The sequence below is a fragment of the Balaenoptera ricei genome, chromosome 9, assembly GCF_028023285.1.
Source record: "Balaenoptera ricei isolate mBalRic1 chromosome 9, mBalRic1.hap2, whole genome shotgun sequence".
NCBI lineage: Eukaryota > Metazoa > Chordata > Mammalia > Artiodactyla > Balaenopteridae > Balaenoptera > Balaenoptera ricei.
Genome location: NC_082647.1, coordinates 68,738,027 through 68,759,280, shown reverse-complemented (window position 1 = coordinate 68,759,280; position 21,254 = coordinate 68,738,027). Strand labels below are relative to the sequence as shown.

The 21,254-nt window shown below is 35.2% G+C and overlaps 1 protein-coding gene across 7 annotated transcripts in view; it reads left to right on the top strand.

Moving 5' to 3' along the window:
• DGKB (diacylglycerol kinase beta) overlaps positions 1-21,254 on the top strand; it is a 639,765-nt gene that overhangs the window by 160,698 nt on the left and 457,813 nt on the right. For all 7 annotated transcript variants that reach the window (XM_059932825.1, XM_059932829.1, XM_059932827.1 and 4 more), the window contains one exon: positions 9,002-9,100. In XM_059932825.1, coding sequence (XP_059788808.1) covers positions 9,002-9,100 — 99 coding nt within the window. The remainder of the gene's footprint in view (positions 1-9,001; positions 9,101-21,254) is intronic.

Here is a 21,254-nt window from a genome sequence, read left to right as displayed (position 1 = left end):
TCTTTAATATAAACTGAAGTTAGAGAATATCAGAATTTATTTCTTCATTGTATTTCAAGTTATTTTGCCATCCTTCATACATTTCAGGTGTAATGTTTTAGATCTGTTCTTTTCTTTCCTATTTTTATTTCTTGAAAAAAAACCAATGTGTTTAAAGTTTGAACGCTCTAAAAATATGCATTGCTGGGCTTTCCCGGTGGCGCAGTGGTTAAGAATCTGCCTGCCAGGGCTTCCCTGGTGGTGCAGTGGTTAAGAATCCGCCTGACAATGCAGGGGACACGGGTTCGAGCCCTGGTCTGGGAAGATCTCACATGCCGTGGAGCAACTAAGCCTGTGCACCACAACTCCTGAGCCTGCGCTCTAGAGCCTGTGAGCCACAACTACTGAAGACTGTGCTCTAGAGCCTGTGAGCCACAACTACTGAGGCCGTGCACCACAACTTCTGAGCCTGCGCTCTAGAGCCCACAAGCCACAACTACTGAGCCCGTGCGCCACAACCACTGAGCCTGCCCTCTAGAGCCTGCGAGCCACAACTACTGAGCCTGTGGGCCTAGAGCCCATGCTCCACAACAAGAGAAGCCACCACAATGGGACGCCTGCACACCACAACGAAGAGTAGCCCCAGCTCGCCACAACTAGAGGATGCCTGCGTGCAACAATGAAGACCTAACGCAGCCAAAAAATAAATAAATAAAATAAATAAATTTAGAAAAAAAAAAAAGAATCTGCCTGCCGATGCAGAAGCCATGGGTTCGATCCCTGGCCCAGGAAGATCCCACATGCCGCAGAGCAACAAAGCCTGTGTGCTACAACTACTGAGCCTGTGCTCTAGAGCCCGCGAGCCACAACTACTGAAACCTGCACACCACAACTACTGAAGCCCGTGCACCTAGAGCCCATGCTCCGCAACAAGAGAAGCCACGACAATGAGAGGCCCGCGCACTGCAACGAAGAGTAGCCCCTGCTCGCCGCAACTAGAGAAAGCCCATGCGCAGCAACGAAGACCCAACACAACCAAAAATAAAAATAAATAAATTTAAAGAAAAATAAATAAAAATATGCACTGCTACCTTTCCTAATACAAAAGCTTTTAGAGATTTTAAGTTTCTTTATTTGACTCCTCTTCTCCTTCCCCCATTTAATCTCTATGAGGTATATCTTCTGCCCTTTTCATTCTATGGGAACCATTCTCCTCAAAGTTACCATTGCTAACGGTCTTACTGATAATCAAGGCATCTTGAAATGTTTTTCTTGTTTTATATTCCATTTTGTTTTTCTTGTTTTCTTTCTTTTGTTTTAGTGGTTCCTCTCACGTGTGACTCCAAAATCTGTATTTCTAGCCCAAGCACTCTCCAGTTACATATTTATATTTGGTCTTGATCCTGGTCCTAGTGTTGTAAGAAATTAGGCCTTTCCTTTCATAGGAAAGAAGGTGCTACCTCTGAATAAGCTCTGCTTTTTAAAATCTAAGGATTTCATATCTAATTCAGTTCAGACAGCATGTCCCTAACGTCTTATTCTTAACAAAAGATCAGAGTGTACATGAAGATGACTGTTTGGTCACTACAGCAAAGCACAATATAAGCTGTAAATGTATTTAAATCCCGAGTTCTACTCAGGACACAGGCAAACCGGGGACCACTGAAGGGTTTAAGGCAGAGTCAGGGAAAAGTGGCTGCCCTCTCACTAAGCTCTCCCAAGACCCGAGGCTTCTGGCTAACTTCAGCCTGATTTGCTGTAAACCATGATCTCCGGGGTTCCTGTGGGTGTTTGGTTCATGAAACAAAACTTGATATTTTTAAATAAGTCCTCATGTATCCAGAAGAATATATATAGCCTTCTTAAAAATAACTTCAGCCTCTGTGCTCTTTTGGTTTTTAATGTTAAGCAATTATAAGACTATATCTATTAATTTATAGATTTTTTGCCTAGGTTAAACAGAGGATATTTACCTCCAAACATTTATGTATTTAGTATAATCTCTACTTTCTTCCTGAACTATTGTATGAAAATTTTAGTATGAAGTTGATCTGCTTTTGACTGACACTTACACTACTGATTGCCTTTAAACAAACTGAATCTACTTTCTTATGTCTTAATGCTTCCCAGAAAGTGCTATTAATATAGCAAAGAACTAGCAGAAGTCGTGATGGGATATGGCACCATCAAAGCTCAGCTTTAGTAAGGCCCATCTAAACGGAGTCCGTGAGGAATAGATTGCAGAGAAAAACAAAGAGAACAAAACCTGGCTTCATTTCAGTGGTTTTCCAAATGCCATCACTTCCTTTGTACATATGACTTTTGGAAATGGCTTGAGTTTTAACTTGGTCATAAGTTAGACTGACCAGATTCTTAAGAATGTCTCTGTCCAACCAGTAAGATAGTAGTTGTACAATCTTGGGCCAAGTATGTGAAAAGCTTTGGCCAGCTTCCTAATTTGTAAAATGGACTTAATGATACCTATCTTGTAAGAGTTTTATAAGAATTAAATGAATTTTTAAAAAAAATCTATGTCAATGTGTTTAGGGAAGGCCCCATACATACTAGTGCTTATGGAAGGACAATTATTATCATAGTGAAAACTAGCTAAAATGTCATGTGAGGACACAAAACCCATCCCGTGGCTCACAGAGGGCACTCCATGGATGTTACTCCTGCCATCTCTTACTCACTTCTGGAAGGATCTGTAGTTTCCCAGTCTAAGAATAGCACCTGCATATTCTAAAAGCACCCAGAACCATGTGGTCCTGAATATCACTCAATCCTAGACTAAACTGATTTATTTGTATTCACAAAGAACAGCTCTTCCAACTGTATTCTATCAGACATGGTAACATCATGCTTGCAATCATGGAAATAGAAGTCAATCTCTTTTATCCTTGTCTTTCACCCCTATTTCATATATTCAACCTATCACTGAGACTTTAAGTTTTCCCCTTAAAATATCTCTCTCAGATTTGAGTTTTTTGTCTTCACCATTCACAGCCCGCGTGCAGGCTCTTAGCACCTCTTAACTAGATTAGAGTCAGAAATCTTGGCTTATCTCCCTAGCAGAAGGTACTTTTCCTATAACACAGGCTGCAAACCACCTCCAGAGTCATCTTCTGAAAATACTAGTTTGTTATCATATGCCACCTTCAGCAATCTATAATAGTTCTGTGATAATAAATGCAGCTCTCACCTCTTCCTACCTCAACCTGGTTTTCACTTCTCCAAATATCTGACCCAAACCTAAGCACATGACATATATAATAGCCCCCGTATGCCCAGTCCCTGCTGCAGCCGAGCATGTCTGTTGACAGGCCTCTGGGAAAGCCATGCTTCCCCCCTATTTTGCTTACTCTATTATTGCCCTGAATGCACCCACCTCAAATTTTGACTGACTATACCTCAGGAATCAAACTAAGTTCCATATTTTCCTTGAAATTTTCCTTGATAATAATGTTTGCCATTTTCTAAACACTTTCTAGACTTTTATTCCACACCAAAGGAAAGACTGAAATGCTGTCCAGCAGTGTCACATCTGCATGCTAACGTTGTCTACACTGTTAGACTACAATCTCATCCAGCTCCGGGTCCAGTATACACATTTTTCTTCTAATAACCCTGAATCTTGATGGAGTGCTGAGTTTAGAGGAGGTCCTCGATAATTCACCTTCACGACTGGTAACACTGTTCTTCTTAGTGCTAAATAGTGAATTTTAACTGCATGATTTAAATTTTTTAAAAAATCATCCTGTAATACTCAAATCTGCATCAAATATACAAGTGTAAACAAATGCTTAAAGATAAAAAAAAATCCATTTTAGCACCCCTTTTTTATTCAGAACCTGTGGCTTCTTGATATAATACTATTTGCCATTATGTAGATAGAATGTTAGGCTCTTAGAACTGGGTTTTATCTCCTTTTGTAAATCTAACCACTTAAAAAATAGAAAAATCCTAAGAAAGCAGTATAAACTACCTTCTAACATTGGGCAACCATTTCCCCTGGGCTTTATAATTCAATCAGCTGGGCTGAATGTCGTCATTGCTTCTCTCCTCCTCCTCTTGCTTACATTCTCTGATTGTTAAGATTGCACTGTTTATACCTGTTCATTTCTGCCATGAACATATTTTCTTGACATGGAAAACCTGTATTTAAACCATGTTGTCATTTGCGCCGGTTGCGGTAAAATACCCGCGGTCAGGCAGGACTCACAGGGTAGGAGGATGATACATGTCATTTGAGCTTCGCAAACGAAAGCTTATACGATGACTATGGATTATTGACTTTTGGTATCATGTAGGGTTCCTACTTCTTTTAAAATAGTAACTCCTTATTTCTATTCCCGTCTTGCCCCTAGGTTCTTCATGACCATTTTTTTTTTCTTTTTTTTTTTTTAGATTCCATATTATATGTGTTAGCATACGGTATTTGTTTTTCTCTTTCTGACTTCCCTCTGTATGACAGAATAAAGACGGAGACCTACTAGAGAATGGACTTGAGGACACGGGGAGGGGGAAGGGTAAGCTGGGACAAAGTGAGAGAGTGGCATGGACATATATACACTACGAAATGTAAAATAGATAGCTAGTGGGAAGCAGCCGCATAGCACAAGGAGATCAGCTTGGTGCTTTGTGACCAGCTGGGGGGGTGGGATAGGGAGGGTGGGAGGGAGGGAGACACAAGAGAGAGGAGATATGGGGATATATGTGTACATATAGCTGATTCACTTTGTTATACAGCAGAAACTAACACACCATTGTAAAGCTATTATACTCCAATAGAGATGTTAAAAAATAAAAAATAAAGTGAGGCGAATACCCCCCCAAAAAAATAAAAAAATAATAACTCCTAACAATAATGTTTAAAGGTTTCCGATGCCTTTAAAATAGAAAGGTTCATGCTTTGGCCAATGCCAGCATTAAGGCAGCACCCTGAAATGGCAAAATGTTAGAGAGAAAAAATATATATAAACCAGCAAATGTTCCTCTAAATCTGGTCACTTCATTTTTCTGTAGGAAAATGAATTATTTCTTTTTGACTCCAAATTCTTATGAAAAATTTTTTTCTATTTTTCTCCCTTTTGACTTCTTAGATTACATTGCTTTCTTCTCAATACAATGCCTTCACTCTTTTCTCAACTCCATCCATTAAACACACACACACACACACTCATTCACACATTTTCTTTTTCTTCCTAAATTGAGACAGCTGTTTTCAATAAACATAGACCTGGCTCTAAATTAGGTGCTATTGGAAATTGTCATAAACTCTGAAATTATTTCCAAGTGTTTAATTCACTTCCAGGAATAGCTGGTTTATATTTTATGAATTTCCTAGATAAGGGACTGATTCCCTTAACATGAATGGACGTTTCTGTACATACAATAAAATAACGACCTGAGTATTTTTATGCCTTACTCTTTAAAAATGCAGAGGTAACTGTGAACAAAAATAAAAACACTTTTAAAAAGGTAACGATTTCCTTTCTCTGGGGCTTCATTGGCCATTTCATTTAAGAGTCAGGATTCATCAGTGTTCTAGTTTATTTCTCTTCTTGATGAGGCTTTTTCTGTTTTGCTGATTTGGGATCTGGGTTATCTTTAAGACAATTGTCAGACTTCAGTATCTTATTGACACTGAGAAGGACTCAACTGTGCTGTGTCTTTTTCTGTAAAATGTCATGGTGACGAGTTTAAGCAACTTGTTTTTATTGCTGATTATATTCACTTTTTTTTTCCTTTTTACAGTTTTATTGAAAAATAACATACATGCAGAAAAGAATAAATATCTTAAGGGTAGAGCTCAATGAGTTTTCCACAAATGAGTAACCTGTGTAGGCACCACCTAATCAAGAAACAGAACATAACCCGTTTTGGGGGAAAGTGCCTTTTAAATTCTATTATATGGTTTCTATTTTGTTGATATTTGCTCTTTTTTTAAAAAAGAGGCTTTATGCAGAAGTTTTAGTTTCACAGCAAAAATGAGGTTCACTATTAATCTTGATAAATAGTCCTGGGAACTATAAGCATTTTCTCATTGGCTTTCACATTTTATATTTTGTCCTCAAGTATGTCTCTGAGCAGTATGATAAATGCACTAGACCTGCTATACACATTGTAGAATGATCAGTATTTTCCAACATGGTGTCCTCTGGTTTGACACTCCTGGTTACAAATAATCTCATGATGTTGATGGACATCCAACTATATTTAGCAGCTGCCAGATTCCAGTCTTCATAAAAGTATAAGGTACCTTGCACATTATTAGTTAATACAGGCTTCTTGGGGAGGAGAATTATTTTGCACTGCGTCTCCCTGTTTCACTGATGATGATATGGTTACTGACCTCCTTGTAGACCCTGCTATATGCCTATGTTCTTACGAGACTGCCTTGCAGCTGCCTAGACAAAGCTCAGGAATATGGACCCCATGACAATCAAACTGGACAGTGCCATGCTGGTTTTATTTAGCTCTGCAGAGAGCAGTATTTCATAGGACCATTTGCTGGTACCTATGCTCTGAAACCCTCAAACCTCAATACGAAGAGTTACCCTTTACACACACATTCTGTTCGGCTTATCAACTGTGTGATTCTACCTGAGTCCTCAGTTCCTTTTTTTTTCCCCCCACCTGGGAAACTAGCCTAAATGCCAAAAAGCTGTCATTAAATTCATTTTATCTTTGTTATCCTTTCTTACATCTGGTAACCCTCAAGTAACTGTATAGAGAGGTTAGTCATCCCCTATCATATCAGTTGCAGATTGTTAGAAACGCATGGTATGGAGGCATGGAGGAGGCTGAGGCCCTCAGCTTATGTACCTGTGGTCAGTGCCCTGCATCTCTGTCCTTCAGAGTCGCATGTAAAGCTTCACTAACTGCAGTCAAGAGTGAAAATCAGTACTTTCTCAATGTGTACACACAGAATTTTTTTCTTACATCTCTCTATTTGTAGAGGCTTCGTAGAGCCTTGCATTGTCAGTTTTAAATAGGTGGTACAGGATCAAAAAGCAGAAGCTTTTTCTCTGTGACACCACATTACAAAAGAGTCTTCAGACACACAGCCTGTCTTTGGGTTTGGGTTCAGTTTTCATAATGACTGGTATATTCGTTTCCTAGGGCTGCCATAATAAAATACCACAAAATAAGAAAAGAAATTTATTCTCTCATAGTTCTGGAGGCTAGAAACCCGAGATAAAGATGTCAGCAGGGTCAGGCTCCCTCCGAAGGCTGTAAGCAAGAATCCTCCCTCGCCTCTTCCTGATTCTGTTAGTGGCCCGCTATCCTTGGTGTCCCTTGGCCTGTGGCTCCATCACCAAATCTCTGCCTCCATTGTCACATGGCTTTCTTCCCTTCATATATGTCTCCTTATGTCCAGATTTCTCTTTTCTTATAAGGACACCAGTCATTGGATTAGGACCCAACCTAATTCAGTATAACTTCAACTGAACTTGAACACGTCTACAAAGATATTTCCAAATGAGTTCATATTCACAGGTACTAGGATTTAGGAAATCAATTGGGGAAAGACCAATTTAATCTACAACACTTGGTAATCTATTTGTTTAAATCCAAAATTTCAGGGCCATGATTTATTCTAAGAAAATTAAGTCCAATAAATTAATATATTTAAACCAGTCACTGATTTTCTATCAAGGAAACTATGCATTTGCATTTGCCAAATGAGTGTCTGTTAATTTATTCCTATTTTGCATGTGACTTCAACTGCTTCTTTATCTTCAATACCTCCTGCCTCATGACAAAGATCAGCAATGCCTGATAAGATTAAACCACTGTTTTAAAAGTAGTTTCCATGCCACGGAGAAGCAGAACTGCTAATTATTGATGAATGTGTAAAGATACTTTTATTTCATGTAATGTGGCCTAGTGTGAGTTAATTACTGTGCAAGTAGCCTTAACTCCAAGGCAGGATGTGATAGATGTTTTAGATTCAAGGACAACAGAAATAACCCTTCAGTAGTGGTGAGCTATACTATCGCTAACAGCAGATCAACCCCATTAGACTTCTATGGTTGGTTGTTAATTAACTGTTACAAAGGTAGGTTTGTTGCGGAAATTAATGTAATCATGACATAAACGGAGTGGCTTTTGGTTCAAAACTGAAAAATGAAGCAGCTCCTTTTTGGTTTTGAACAAGACATTTTATTAATATGTACCATTGTTCTAAAGTATGGATATTTCATATTAAACTGATAGGGAGTAGGGGGCAGATATACCCGTAGATGCCTTTAAACAACTACTACTTTAGCAATTCTGTATGGTTCCAATAAGAATTATCATCTCAATTTTTAAAAAATTAGTATTTAATGTACTATGTTATAACACCTTAATTTAAACTTGTGACAAGGTTGATAAAAACATCAGCTTAGATTCTTACATGTAGAAAAGGAAATAATATGTTACATGATTATACACATACTTAATGTAGAGCTGATAAATATAATATAAAGAAATTTTTATAATCATAATCGTCTTCTTATATTTATATCCTGCTCCTACTGAGATGAATCTCTGGTTACATTTACATATTGAATTAGAAATTTAAAACTAATGATGGGATCAATTATGCCCCATACTGAGCTGTGCACTTTGGAATGACTTTGAGAAAACAGGAGGGTCAAAAAAAAAAAAGCATCCACAGTGCATAGTAGTTTCAAGATTATGCTAACAGATAAGCAAAGGAAGGACTGTAATGAACAATAATGTGTGTTTGTCAAAGAAATCAGGCTTTTTGGTAGAAACCCTAAAGCACATTTCTAATATAAACATTTCTGAGAATTGGAAAATATATAGGCTGGGTCACGGAAGTTGCTAAACAGTTTATTTAAGGTAGAATATATATAAGGGCAAATGTAATATGAATCCCTTTATGATCCTGTTGGTTTGTTCTTGTAGTTCTTTAAATATATTTGCTGTATCTCGGGCGAAATATAATCTGCTTCATGTTTGCTGTTGCCATGCAAAATTTGATAGTGTCCTCTTTCTCCTTTCCTAGCTGCATAATAAATGTGCTTCTCATCTGAAACCTGAATGTGACTGCGGACCTTTGAAGGACCATATTTTACCACCTACAACAATTTGTCCAGTGGTACTGGTGAGTTTTTCCTTCTCATCATTCTGCTGTAACTTGGGGTGTCTGTGACTAACTGGTACACTCTACCACTCAATGCTTCCAGAGATCATTTTTCCATTGATCAAGGCAGAACTCAATAGACCTAAAATACCTCATGGCTTCAGAAAATACCCCTTTGCCCATTATATTTCCTTTATCCTTCATGGCACAATAAACGTCTTAGTAAGGTATGCTGTAACCGAAGCTGACTCAGGGTTTATCACTTAGTCATGCTGTAGTTACCAGAAATTGTATGGGCAGAACACTTCCACATTTTACATGTTTTATAGATCTGGCTTCCCAGAATAATGAAGTTATTCACCTAAGTCAGAGGCTACTTAGTATGAGAACACACACCTTGAAGAGAGTTACGCACTGCCATTAGGTGTATTTTATCTTTTATTAGTGAACAATAAATTTACCTGCAAAATAATTCCTTGATTTAATAAATATACAAGGGAAAAATGTGTAAGTGAGGTAATCCTGAAAAGAACAAATCTTGATAGAAAGAGAAGCAGCTATTCATAGATAATATTCATATTACATTTCAAAATCCAAATTGTTTCTAAAGTGAAACAGTTATTTTACAAAACAAACTATCATATCTATAACGCAGTTCTCATTTTTTTAAAACAACATGGAAGTTAACTAGCTGGAACTTCAGTTTGATATAATAAAAATACAACAAGTAAGAAATGTTAGACAAATACTTTTCTAAAGGTCAACTTAGAAATTAATCAAATTACTCAATTTGCACCCACTTATGATTCATTTTGTAATTATCTGCAAAATGCTGGTTGTATTTAAATTCCTTTATTTAAAAAAATTAAAACTCTCTTCTCAAACTGCAAATATAAAGCAGAAGTAAATACCTCCATGGGGTTGAGGAGAGCAGTAACTAATTCTAAATTTCCTTTCTTCATGTAAGATTTATTATACATCCTGTAGCATGTAAGATTAATTAAAAATAATGAGAGCCATATTAAAATACACTTTAGATGAATTTTGGTATTATGTTCTTTTGTAGTGTTTTCTGAAAGAGAAAGAACTTATAAAATTTTTATATATTTGCATTCTCTTTAAGAAGTGTAGTAATTTTACTGGTTTAGATGCATCCTTGAGCTCAGATTTTAACTATAAGAAGAAATCTATTATGTCATTCTGTTATCCAGCTATCTGGGTATAAAGCCCTATTCAATTCAATGAGACTACTTCTTTGGCCTACTTATATCAACCTCTGGTCTTATAAGTTCAAACACGAGATACATTCTTTTATTATTCCATCCTTTCTTTCTTTGAGAGAATCAAAGGTAAAGAACATGGGTTAAATGAATAGTCTTGTCTCTAACAATCTTGCAAACTCTTTCATTGCTTTGGTAGATACTTTTGATTCTGAAGATTTATTTTCACTCATTAAATCTTCCTACAGTATTTATCATGATTTGTATTTCGACTTTTGTTACGTTATCATTTCCTTGGTACTATATACTCTGAAGTATTAGGCACTGTTAACCACCTCATCTTTCATGAGTGTCTACCTTACTTTGACACCCATTATACCATAGTCTCCTTACTCTTCTTCTGTTTCTCTGGATACTTCCTTTTAATATCTTTCCTAGCTTTCAAGATTTCAACCTGCCTCATGTTGGCTCATCCGTACGCCCTGCCCTCACATGCCACAGCTTTCTGCTCTTAACATTTTTCCCAGCGGGATCTTGTTTGTTTATTTATTTATTTCATTACCGTATTAATTTATATTAAGTTCATCCTCCTCTTCTGAATCTCAAGTGCTGCAACCTGGAGGTTCCATGTTGTTTACATGCCTGATATGTTATCATTATTATAAGTAATCACAGTAACTTATTTACTGAGCACATATACTATACCAGCTACTATGCTAAATATACTAATCCATTCAAAAAGTATTTATTGAATGTCTAGTATGTACCCAATAGTATTAACAGTAGAAGGAAAAACAGTAAAAACCCAAATCAAATCTTTGCCTTCATAGAGTCTTCATTCCAGTGGAGTGAAATAGGCAATAAACAAAGCAATAAGGACAGTATTTAGTACCTGGTTATATTAAATTACTGGTGGTATGTAAAGCTTAAAGGACAAAATTAAAGTAGGAAAAGAAGAGAAGAAATGCTGGAACTACAATTATAAAAGAAGTAGTTAAGAGTTCACCAAAGAAATAATTGAGTAACGAGTTGAGGAATGTGAGGGAGTCATCGATGTGGCTCTCTGGGGACAGAACTTTGTAGACAGAGGAGTCACCAAAGAAGGACAAGCAAAGACTCAGAGGCAGGAGAAGCCTGACATGTCTGAAGTGCATCAAAGAAATTAGTGACTGGGTTTCATTCTGCAGGGGGAATACTAGTAGAGAAGGTGAAATATGTCTTAAGATTTTCATATGTATAGGACAATTTAGGCTATTCTAAGGTTTTTAGCTTTTCTTGTAAAAGAAGTTGGAAGCCATTAGAGGCTTTTGGCCAAAAGAGAGAGTGATCTGACTTACATGTTTAAAAGAACAATCAATCTAACTAGTGTGTTCAGGGGGTAACAATGGAAAAAAGATATGACACTTAGATTTTCTTAGAAAAGTAGGAAGGTGGGTCATTGCTAAGAGCAAAGATGGTATGAGAGTTTTGAGGATCAGGAATAAGTTACACACGAGTCACCTGGGGGAGTGGGAGCTACGTGGATCAAGAAATACCATATGATTGCCAGGGAATAATGAAAAGTCTCTTCCTGTTAATAACTGTGGATTTAGGACAAGATCAGTAAGCTTTGATGGGTATATTTCTCTGGTCATATTCAGTCATATTTCTCCAGTTACATTCTAGGCCCAGGAGTAGAATAGGCATGGGCCAGCCTTAATGAGACTGTGTTTTGCCCAATATGATGAAATGAGAGAGAAGCAAAGGAGTTGAGAGTATGAGCAAGGGAGTAATTATAGGGATTGGCCATGGAATTTAAGCTGGGAAACAAGGAAGTAAGGACATGAAGAGTGAAGTACAGTAAGGGATGTTAGGAAAATACATTGTGGATTACAATGGAATCAAAGATTGTTGGAATCAAGGTTATTGGTGTCAGGTTACAAGAATGAGTGAGGTAACAAACAATTGAGATTATGAAGGGTTTGCAGTTATTGGTAATGATTTGTATGAATTAATTTAATAATCACAGCGGCACCATAAGGTAAATATTGTAACTATCTCTATTTTACCTATGAGGAAACTGAGAAACAGATAAGTAATTTTCTATGTCACATGGCTATGAAGTGACAATTCAGGACTGGAATCCAAGAACGATCATTCCAGAGCTTATACCCTGAGCTCATCATTTCTACCCTTTCTCCAAATCCCGATATAGGCCTTCTCCTATTTGCCTTATCTAGAACCTTCATTCCCCAACTTTCCCAAGCCAGAAACCTAAGAATTATAATTGGTGCCTCATCTTGAATATCAAATTAATCATTAGACAACCTATTCTGATGTTCTTACTTCTTTTTTTTTTTTTTTTGTTCTTACTTCTTTCTCTTTTCTTCAGCCCAACTGTAACTGTCTCATATGTCACCCAAAAATTGTTCTCCAGAATTCTCCTAGTACTAATAGTATAATCTCTGAACTTCTTCTTTTCTTTGCATTCTCGATACTACTCCCTGGATCCACTTTCAAAAATACAATAAAATATTTTCCTTCTTAAATATTTAAAGTATTTTAAAGCAATGCCAAACTCTCCAGCATGGTAAACAAGGCTCTTTAACTGGATCAACCCGCCTAATCCCTCACACATCACCTTACACACTAGAATCAAGTATTTGAACTGCTTGTAATTCTCTAAGTACACCTGCTCTTTGAAGTCCTGTGGTTTTGCACATGTCAATAAATTAACCTAAATCACTTTACCTTGCTGCCTTGCTAAGTAGAAATTAAAGTTTACTTTCCAATCATGGAATAAGTACATTGACTCTTAAACTCATTAACTGTTTAAATACTAAAACTTTAAACAAATTAATAAAGTTGTTCTGCACACAAAATTGCTTAATATGCTACAACTGATGGGCTCGGAGGCTTTTCAATTTGTGAACTCTCATTAACTTCCCAGGAATGATTTCACACTGTATCACCTGCTGTAAATTTTTAAAATTTCATTGAAAGAAAATCGTTAGTCCTCACAAATAATATGAGTTTTTCATGATCATGTTCTCTAAGAAGAGCAGGTGAGTTTCAAACTCAATTATTGCAAAGTGGTCATCAATATCATTTCTAGCTCATTCTAGAAAATATGAAATGAAGAACTTAAGACATAAGATTTTATTGAAGTTTTTTATCCCTTGCTTTTGACCCTGTGGTCAGGAATTGGTTATTCAATGAGCAATATAAACTCATTAAAGATCCCTTTTGCTGGTTGAAGCATTTTAATGACACACTTCAAGGTCGAGGTCCATAGCAGCAGCCTTCTTATATTTTAGAACATCTCTTCAGGTATTATTTTTATTTATTTATTGTTTAAAATTTCTGTACCTCTCTTTTCAGCCCTCAATCCCTCCTCAACACTTATTAACTTTAAGTTAATGATTCAATACGTACGTGCTCACCTGTTATGAAGATTAGCAAGGTCAGCATCTTCTTTGCACTGATGACATGCTTTTATAAGCATGCACTAAAATAGGATTCCACAAATAATTAAATAGGATTCCACAAATAATTTGTCTCGATGGTGCTTATAGCCATAAAAATGGATTAAAACCAACTACTCTGAAATTAAAATAGAAATATAATCAGTGACTCCATACATCAAATATAATCACGGATTTCTGGAGTTGCATTTGGCTTCTAGTATATTTTGAGAATACTATCACAAAAAGCTTCATTGCTTAAAATCTATCAAGATTCTTTGTGACCATGTTTAGGTACTTATAATGCTTTCTTTGAGAATTTTCCAGCAAAAAATGATTGGAACCACAGTCTATTTACTGCCATATTGAAGATAATTCAGATCTGTTTACAAAGGTATTGCATAGCTCATCCCACCTCCAAACAAGTGGAAAGTGAATCTAATGCAATCAGTCAGGACTCTTGATCAACAACTTAATTTCCAGAAAAGGCCATTAACCTTTACCAATTGATTGTCAAAACAGATGTTCTGCCTTTGATGGACTCCATCAAAAATGCATTCCTGATTCTTGTTTTGGATCACACCCAGAAATCTCTGCTGTCCAATCCCAATCAAATGTCAATGCAAAAAATTGTAACAATTTCATACAAAACATGACCTGATGAGCATGCAGTTTGCCCACTTCTTTATGTTCCAAGTTTTACCCCTAACTCAAGACAGACTTGGTCCATGTTGTGTTAATCCCTCACAGATTTGCTTTAATTAAATTTGGACTCACCATTATGTCATCAACCTGCCCTGAAAGGCTTTAAAAAAAATTATATGAAATTCCCTCATTGTAACAAAAAAGGTATGTTTTTGGAGATGCCTTCATTACCTAACAGAAGTCCCTCTCTGCTCTGTTTATCATGGTTTGTTATCTTTCGAACCCTATGAGCCTTATTACTATCATGTTTTATCTTCTATCCTTAAGAAGAGTAGAGTTCAATTTATACTGACATTTGAACATGATGATGGGATGTGTGTTTATTTCTGTGTGCTAATCTATAAGTCTATTGTTGTCCTTTTCATAAATTTTTCTTCACTATAAGAAAAATTTAGCCTCATTTAGTACTTTAAAACTATTTTTGTCAGTACATAATTTTTTTAGTTTCCAGAAATCAATGGAATAAGCTAGATAGAGTCCCTCTGATTCTCAGAATCATTTTATAGTGGAAGCTGTATATTTGATCAACTTCTCTAGAGCTATGGTGTAGTCTTACATTCATTATAAATTTTATGTATTTTTTTAATTATCAGGCTAACTGGGTCTCTGTGATTACACATGTTTTTATACTGATTCTTCAATTTGGGTTAGGCTTTTATTCAATTAATTCTGCTACTGTCAACGAATGAATACTTGAGATGTCTCATGAAGAAGTAGCTTTTTAAATTTTATATTTGAACAGCAAAAGCAGATCATCATTAAAATCATTTCTATTATATTTAGCTCTGTGATTTAGTTTTCTTTTTATAAAATAATTATTTTACATTATAATTTAAAAGCAAGGTTCTATTCTGTAAACAAGGGGTTAATTATTAATAATTTTCTACATCAATATATATTAGTAAAGTTGATAAAATACAGGGATCATGTAATGTTGATTACTTTAAACTTGGGTTTTTTACATTTAAGTATCCACTCTTCATATAACTGTTATGACTATGCCTTTAAAGAATTTTTAAGATCATTACTGATAATCAATGTACATTATTTTTATTTACAATATCTGCAGTGCCAGTTTCCTTCTGTTTTTTTCTTCTCTTTCCTTCTTTCTTTCTTTCTTCCTTCCTTTCATTGTATTGGAGCTAAAAATTCAGATAAGAACAGTTCTTTTATTTACTGTAATTTAGAGTCTGTTGGGCAAGACAGTCAGGCAGGTTACATATTATGGTGAAGTAAATATTAACTTACTGAGGCTTTAGTGAAGAGAATCTTCATCTATCCTGAGGGTAATTCAAAGAGTAAATGAAAACTTTCTTGAAGATATGATGCCTGCGCTGAATCTTGAATAAAACAAGGATTTGGCCAGCAAATACAAAGTGAACTTTATATGAATAGTCTCCAAAATAAGAGTACAGAGTGAGATCTTGAAGCGGCAAAATGTTTATTAAGTCTTATGAGTAAAGGTGAGGTGTGGAGAGACAGGCAAGAAAAGGTCTGAGATGGTGAAAAGCCTGACCTTTCTTGTCAAGGATTTGGGCTTTATCCAGTATAAATAAGAGACTACCTGATCAGATTTGTGTTTTAGAAAGATAATTCGGCTAGCAGTGTGAATTACAATAAATTTAAAGCAGGGAGCAGAGGAGATATGAGAATATAATCAGTGGGTTGTGAGGCAAGTAATCAGAAAACACCAACAGAGGAAGAAAATGAGGGAAACAGGAGAGAAGATTGTAGCAGAGAGCAGAATATTAGGGTTTGATGTGATTTCAGAATAGATTAGTTCCAGAGGATGGTAAAGTCCATTATGCAGCCGTGGATCTGGGTGGTTCAGCTGGTTGCAGAGAGGAGGGTCACTAGGTGTTAGGAGGTCAAGGAACTCTGGGCATGATCTATTTTATCTTGTCCATAAAACCACCTGGGATAATTACAGGGTCTTAGTGGAAAGGTTCTGTATCACAGTAATGAATAAGAGTAGAGGAGAGAACTATTAGATTCCATGAGTTTCAAATGATAAGAATTTCTACTTTGGGGCTGGAAGAATGATGATTTTAATGCAAAGCCAAGCTAGTCCATAAAAAACAAAACAAAAACAAGCAAACACAAAACGATCAAAAAAATAGAACAAGTAATGTTTGAGAGAATGAGCAACCTCGGAAGTGGTATAGGGGTAGTGGCAGTGACTTAGAAAGAAAGAGGATAATTTGTTTATTTTGAGCAAAGTTTCCAGAGACCCCAGTGAAAAGTTTTAGAAATGAAGTATGGAAGATCAATTGAAGAGAAAGAAAGCAGAAGTAAGCATGGGATGGTGAGAGCCAGAAAGGATAGAAGACCAGAAACTTAAGTTTCTAACATGAACTCTAGATTTGTAGGCAAGTTATTTCAAGTGGTTACAGCCTGGTGACAAATGATTTGTGTCCAGAATATAAAGATAATTTATATAAACCAATGATAAGCAACAAACAATCTAATCCAAAAGGGCAAAAGATCTAAAGAAACATTTGAATAAAATATACATATACAAATCACCTATAAACATATGAATATATGCTCACCATCTTTACTAGTCAGTAAAGACTAGTGCATATTTAAATCTCAAGAGATAACACTACACACCCATCAGGATGATTAAGATAATTAAAAATCCTAAGTTTGGAAAGGACACGAAGCAATCAGATTGTTCATACTTTGCAAGTGTGAGAGTGAATTGGTTCAACCCAATTAATGCTAGCAGTATACTGTCTGTTTCTGAGTCCTGGCTTTTTCACTAGTTTTATGACATGAAGCAAGTTATTAACATTTTGTCCCTATGCATTCCATTTGGAAAATGGAATTAAGTGAATTAATTCATGAAAATTTCTTAGAACTGTGCCTAAATATAGTAAGTTCTCAGTCGATATCATCTAATATTACTACTAGTATAAGCATTATGTTGAACCAGAAAGTGAATTTTAACCCTTTATTAAAAGAGAACTTTGCATTTATTAAATAAAATTTATAGAAACAATATAAAATGAAAAGGAAAAAAATTTTCAATCTGTAAAACAGTTATATAGGAACCATTATTAATGTATAAATAGAACCACTATTAAAGCTTACCTCTTGATTTTTAAATGTATATTTTGTCATTTTTGTAATTAAACTTGACATATCATGTGACACCCTATTTTTACATTTAAACTGATATCATTAAGTGCTTATGTATTTCTATATACTATGTAACATCACTATTAATGGCTGCATAATATCTCATTAGTTGAAGATATTATAATTCAGCTGAAACAGTGTTTATATTTAGCATGTTTGCAATTCCTTATTTTGATCTCATAAGTAACACCTTAGTGAACATCTTTATGAGGAGTGGCTTCCCCAAGTTACTCTCTAATCTATACTGGAAAGTATCATTTTTTCCCAAAATGTACTTATTTGGTTGTTCAAATGAGTCAGATTTCACAGTTGTTTAGTTCTTTCTGTACTATAAACACATCTCCGAATCAGGAACACAGTGCTTGAAATGAATCCTAAAGCCAAAAGTTAGTTTTACAATAAACTATTAATTATTTAACCATTTAAAAAACTAATTTGGTGGATTATTTTATCTTACTTTTAAACAGACATAATATTATCAGAATATACAGTAAATATAGTGTTCATTGGCAGGAAGTGATATAAAACAAAGAATATGTTCAGCATTGTGCTTCTTTTGGACCAATTGTGGTGTGTTCTTCCTGGAATACTTTCTCTTATTATAATACCCTATATTACCTTAAATTAACCTTTAAGAATGCCAGCAAGACAAATGATAAAACTTGTTAGCTCAGAGAAAGGAAAACAAAACTATTGAGAAAATATAAATTTTAAGCATAGTCTTTAGATCTGATTCAAATGGTTCCATTTCTACCTCTCTCTCTTCTTTACTGTAACTCTGTAAACTTGGCCAAGTGATGGTGTTGCTGAAGCAGCAATCTATGTATCTCTAGGTATAACACCCTCAGAGAACCATATGTCTACATTAACTTTTCCTCTTCTTCCAATCTTGCTTGCTCTTCCACTATTATAAGAATTCTACTAAATTATGCATTGTAGATATGGTAAGTCTTAAATAGCATAGAGTATGTTAAATCTTTCCTTCGAGCATGTGTTTACTCCTCAGTGATGTCAGGGGCCTGTTAGGGAGTGGAAGTATAGCATGCGTTTCTTTCTCACGGTCCAAGGATTATGGCCTCTTCCTGTCTTATCTTTCACTTACCCCTACCGAGCAACAGTTAATAATGACAACTTCAATACCAAACATCAGCTAATTAAAAGAGGGAGGGAGATATTCGAATTCTCTGTAATTCTGAAAGTTGGATATTGAATTCTCAGTAACCTTATTTCCTGAACTAGTTAGAGAGCTCCCAGAAGTGAGGAGAGCCTGGTGGAGAGGTGTGAACAGTTGGCTAAGGTTGTGACTTGCTGCACTGAGCTTCAGGTTTTATTTAACATCCATTTCAGCTGCTTCACCCTTCTTTTCCATTTACCTCTTTAACCTTAACCACAGTAACTGAAGTCATCTATTTTCTTGAAAATTCTTTATGTATGGTACCATGGGTTTGTGCCTATGCAATTTTCTTTTTTGTCTAAAGAGTGGGATAAAGCACATTGTCAGTGCTCAATAATGTTTCATCAATGTCATTACTTAATATTCATTTAATTAATATTCATTATAGATCAATTCATAATTGTCATCAGAGTAATGATAGGCAAGAAAGAATCTCATTTTTTCCCCATATTTTGAAACTCTAACTCAGACTCAATTTCATGGTATTATACATAAAGGATACCTGCTTTTTATTTATTTTTTTAAGTATGTAGAATTAAATTCTGAGTGTTCTTCTATTTCTTTGCCTATGATTTTCTGCTTCAAAAATCCAGTGAAGGATATATTCAGCACTAGAGAGCGATAATGTTTATAAAATATGTGTAGATCCATTTAGGTTGGGCATAGTCTTCCATGTACATATACTTTAAAGGCACATAGTGAAAGAAATCTGAAAACACCCCAGCATCACTAAGTGATGATTCCATCATCTGCATTGTGAGATGAACCATTTATCTGTTACATTGTCTTAATTAGATTGGTTTTATTGGTTTATAACCCATCTTTATGCTAACCTAGGCTATATTATATAGAATATGTATACCCATAAGCAGGGTCTAATATAAAAGAAAAAGTTCATATATCATGGTTAATGATACTTTTTACCTAATGAATATGGTAGAATTCTATTTTTAGGACTCTAAGTAGAAGTTTTAGTTTATTTTTTAATAGGGCTAAAAAAATATTCCTACAAGTTTCTGTGATATTTTATGCTTAAAATGTTGCTGTATCCAGAGCAAGTTATAATAATTTTTTAAGGAAACAAACATGTACTTTCTTGGTTTTGTCATGATTTACAGAAGGTCAAAAACAAAAGGCTAATATGACATAAACTGGAAGTTCAGCTAAGTGAAAATCTGATAGAGATCTAAAACATGTAGACACAAATAAGCATTATCGAAAGAAGGATTAAAAATATTCAAAATTTAAAATCTATGAAATAGACTCAAACAAAATAAAGAATATCATATATGTGTCTGATTCAAAAGTGAGGATGCAAGATTATCTATTAGTGAGTTATTCTACAACTTATTACCAACAATTTTCAAGGCAGCTTATGTGAATATACAATAAGCAGCAATATAAAACATAATAAGTTTGTGCCAAAATTAAGTTAGACTTAGAAATTCATATCACAGTATCCTAAAAAGTTGACAGAGGTGCTTTGCAAATTTGTCCCTGAGTTTCTTAGTAGCCTTTGGAAAAGGGGGGAAATATTGGCTTGACAATTGTTTTAAGTTGTGAAGACTCACAACTTAAAAACAAACCATTCACTTAGAGGAACACTTTTTTCTTGTTACTGTTATTACTAAGACCCAAGATTAATTTTTTCCATGTGAAATTGTATTGGTACGGGACTACACTTCAATAATATTGCTATAACTGGTATAGTATTTGTTCCTTTGGTTTTGCTTTTTTATAACAACTGTCATGCAGACTGATGGCTTATGCCCAAAGTGCATTTTAGTGTAAATACATACCTATTGCCAAAATAAAATAGAAATAATTCTGCAAGAAGAAAACAAAGAAACATGCATAGCAGTTAAAAGTTAGAAGGATGTCATACATGAAGATTCATTGCAGCAAGCAGATGAAAATGTTAATAAATTTACATGACCAAGAATACTAAAGAAAACATCTCTTTCACAGTATACTGATTTGAAAGGGACATCTAGAAGGTTAAGAAAATATGTAGAGAAAAAAGTAAAGCCTTATCAGAAACTAAAATGTATCAGTATCTGCATAGGGAAAAATCAGCATTGAGAACAACTGAATCAGTATTTGGAGGAGAAGGTTAAGAAAATCTCCTACAGTGCAAAGGAGAATGACAACAAGGTGGAAAGAGACCTTGCTACCCCTAAACAAAAAAGTAGAAGTATTCTCTTAAGTCTAAGTATATTGAAGAAAATCAAGTTGCACTAAAAAGAACCTACATTTCTTCACATTCACTCATCACTTAATTCAATTTCCATGTAATATTTTTTCCTTGACAAAATGATTCCAAAGTTTGCCTGGAAGAATAAATGTGCACAAATGTAAATTCTGAGAAAGAAGAGTAGTAAGAAAAGACCTGTTTTAACAAATCTTAAGAATATGTTTACTAAAGCTACAGTGATCAAAATGATGTAATAGTGGCTCTAGGAGATACAAAGAACTGGTAGAAAGTCTAA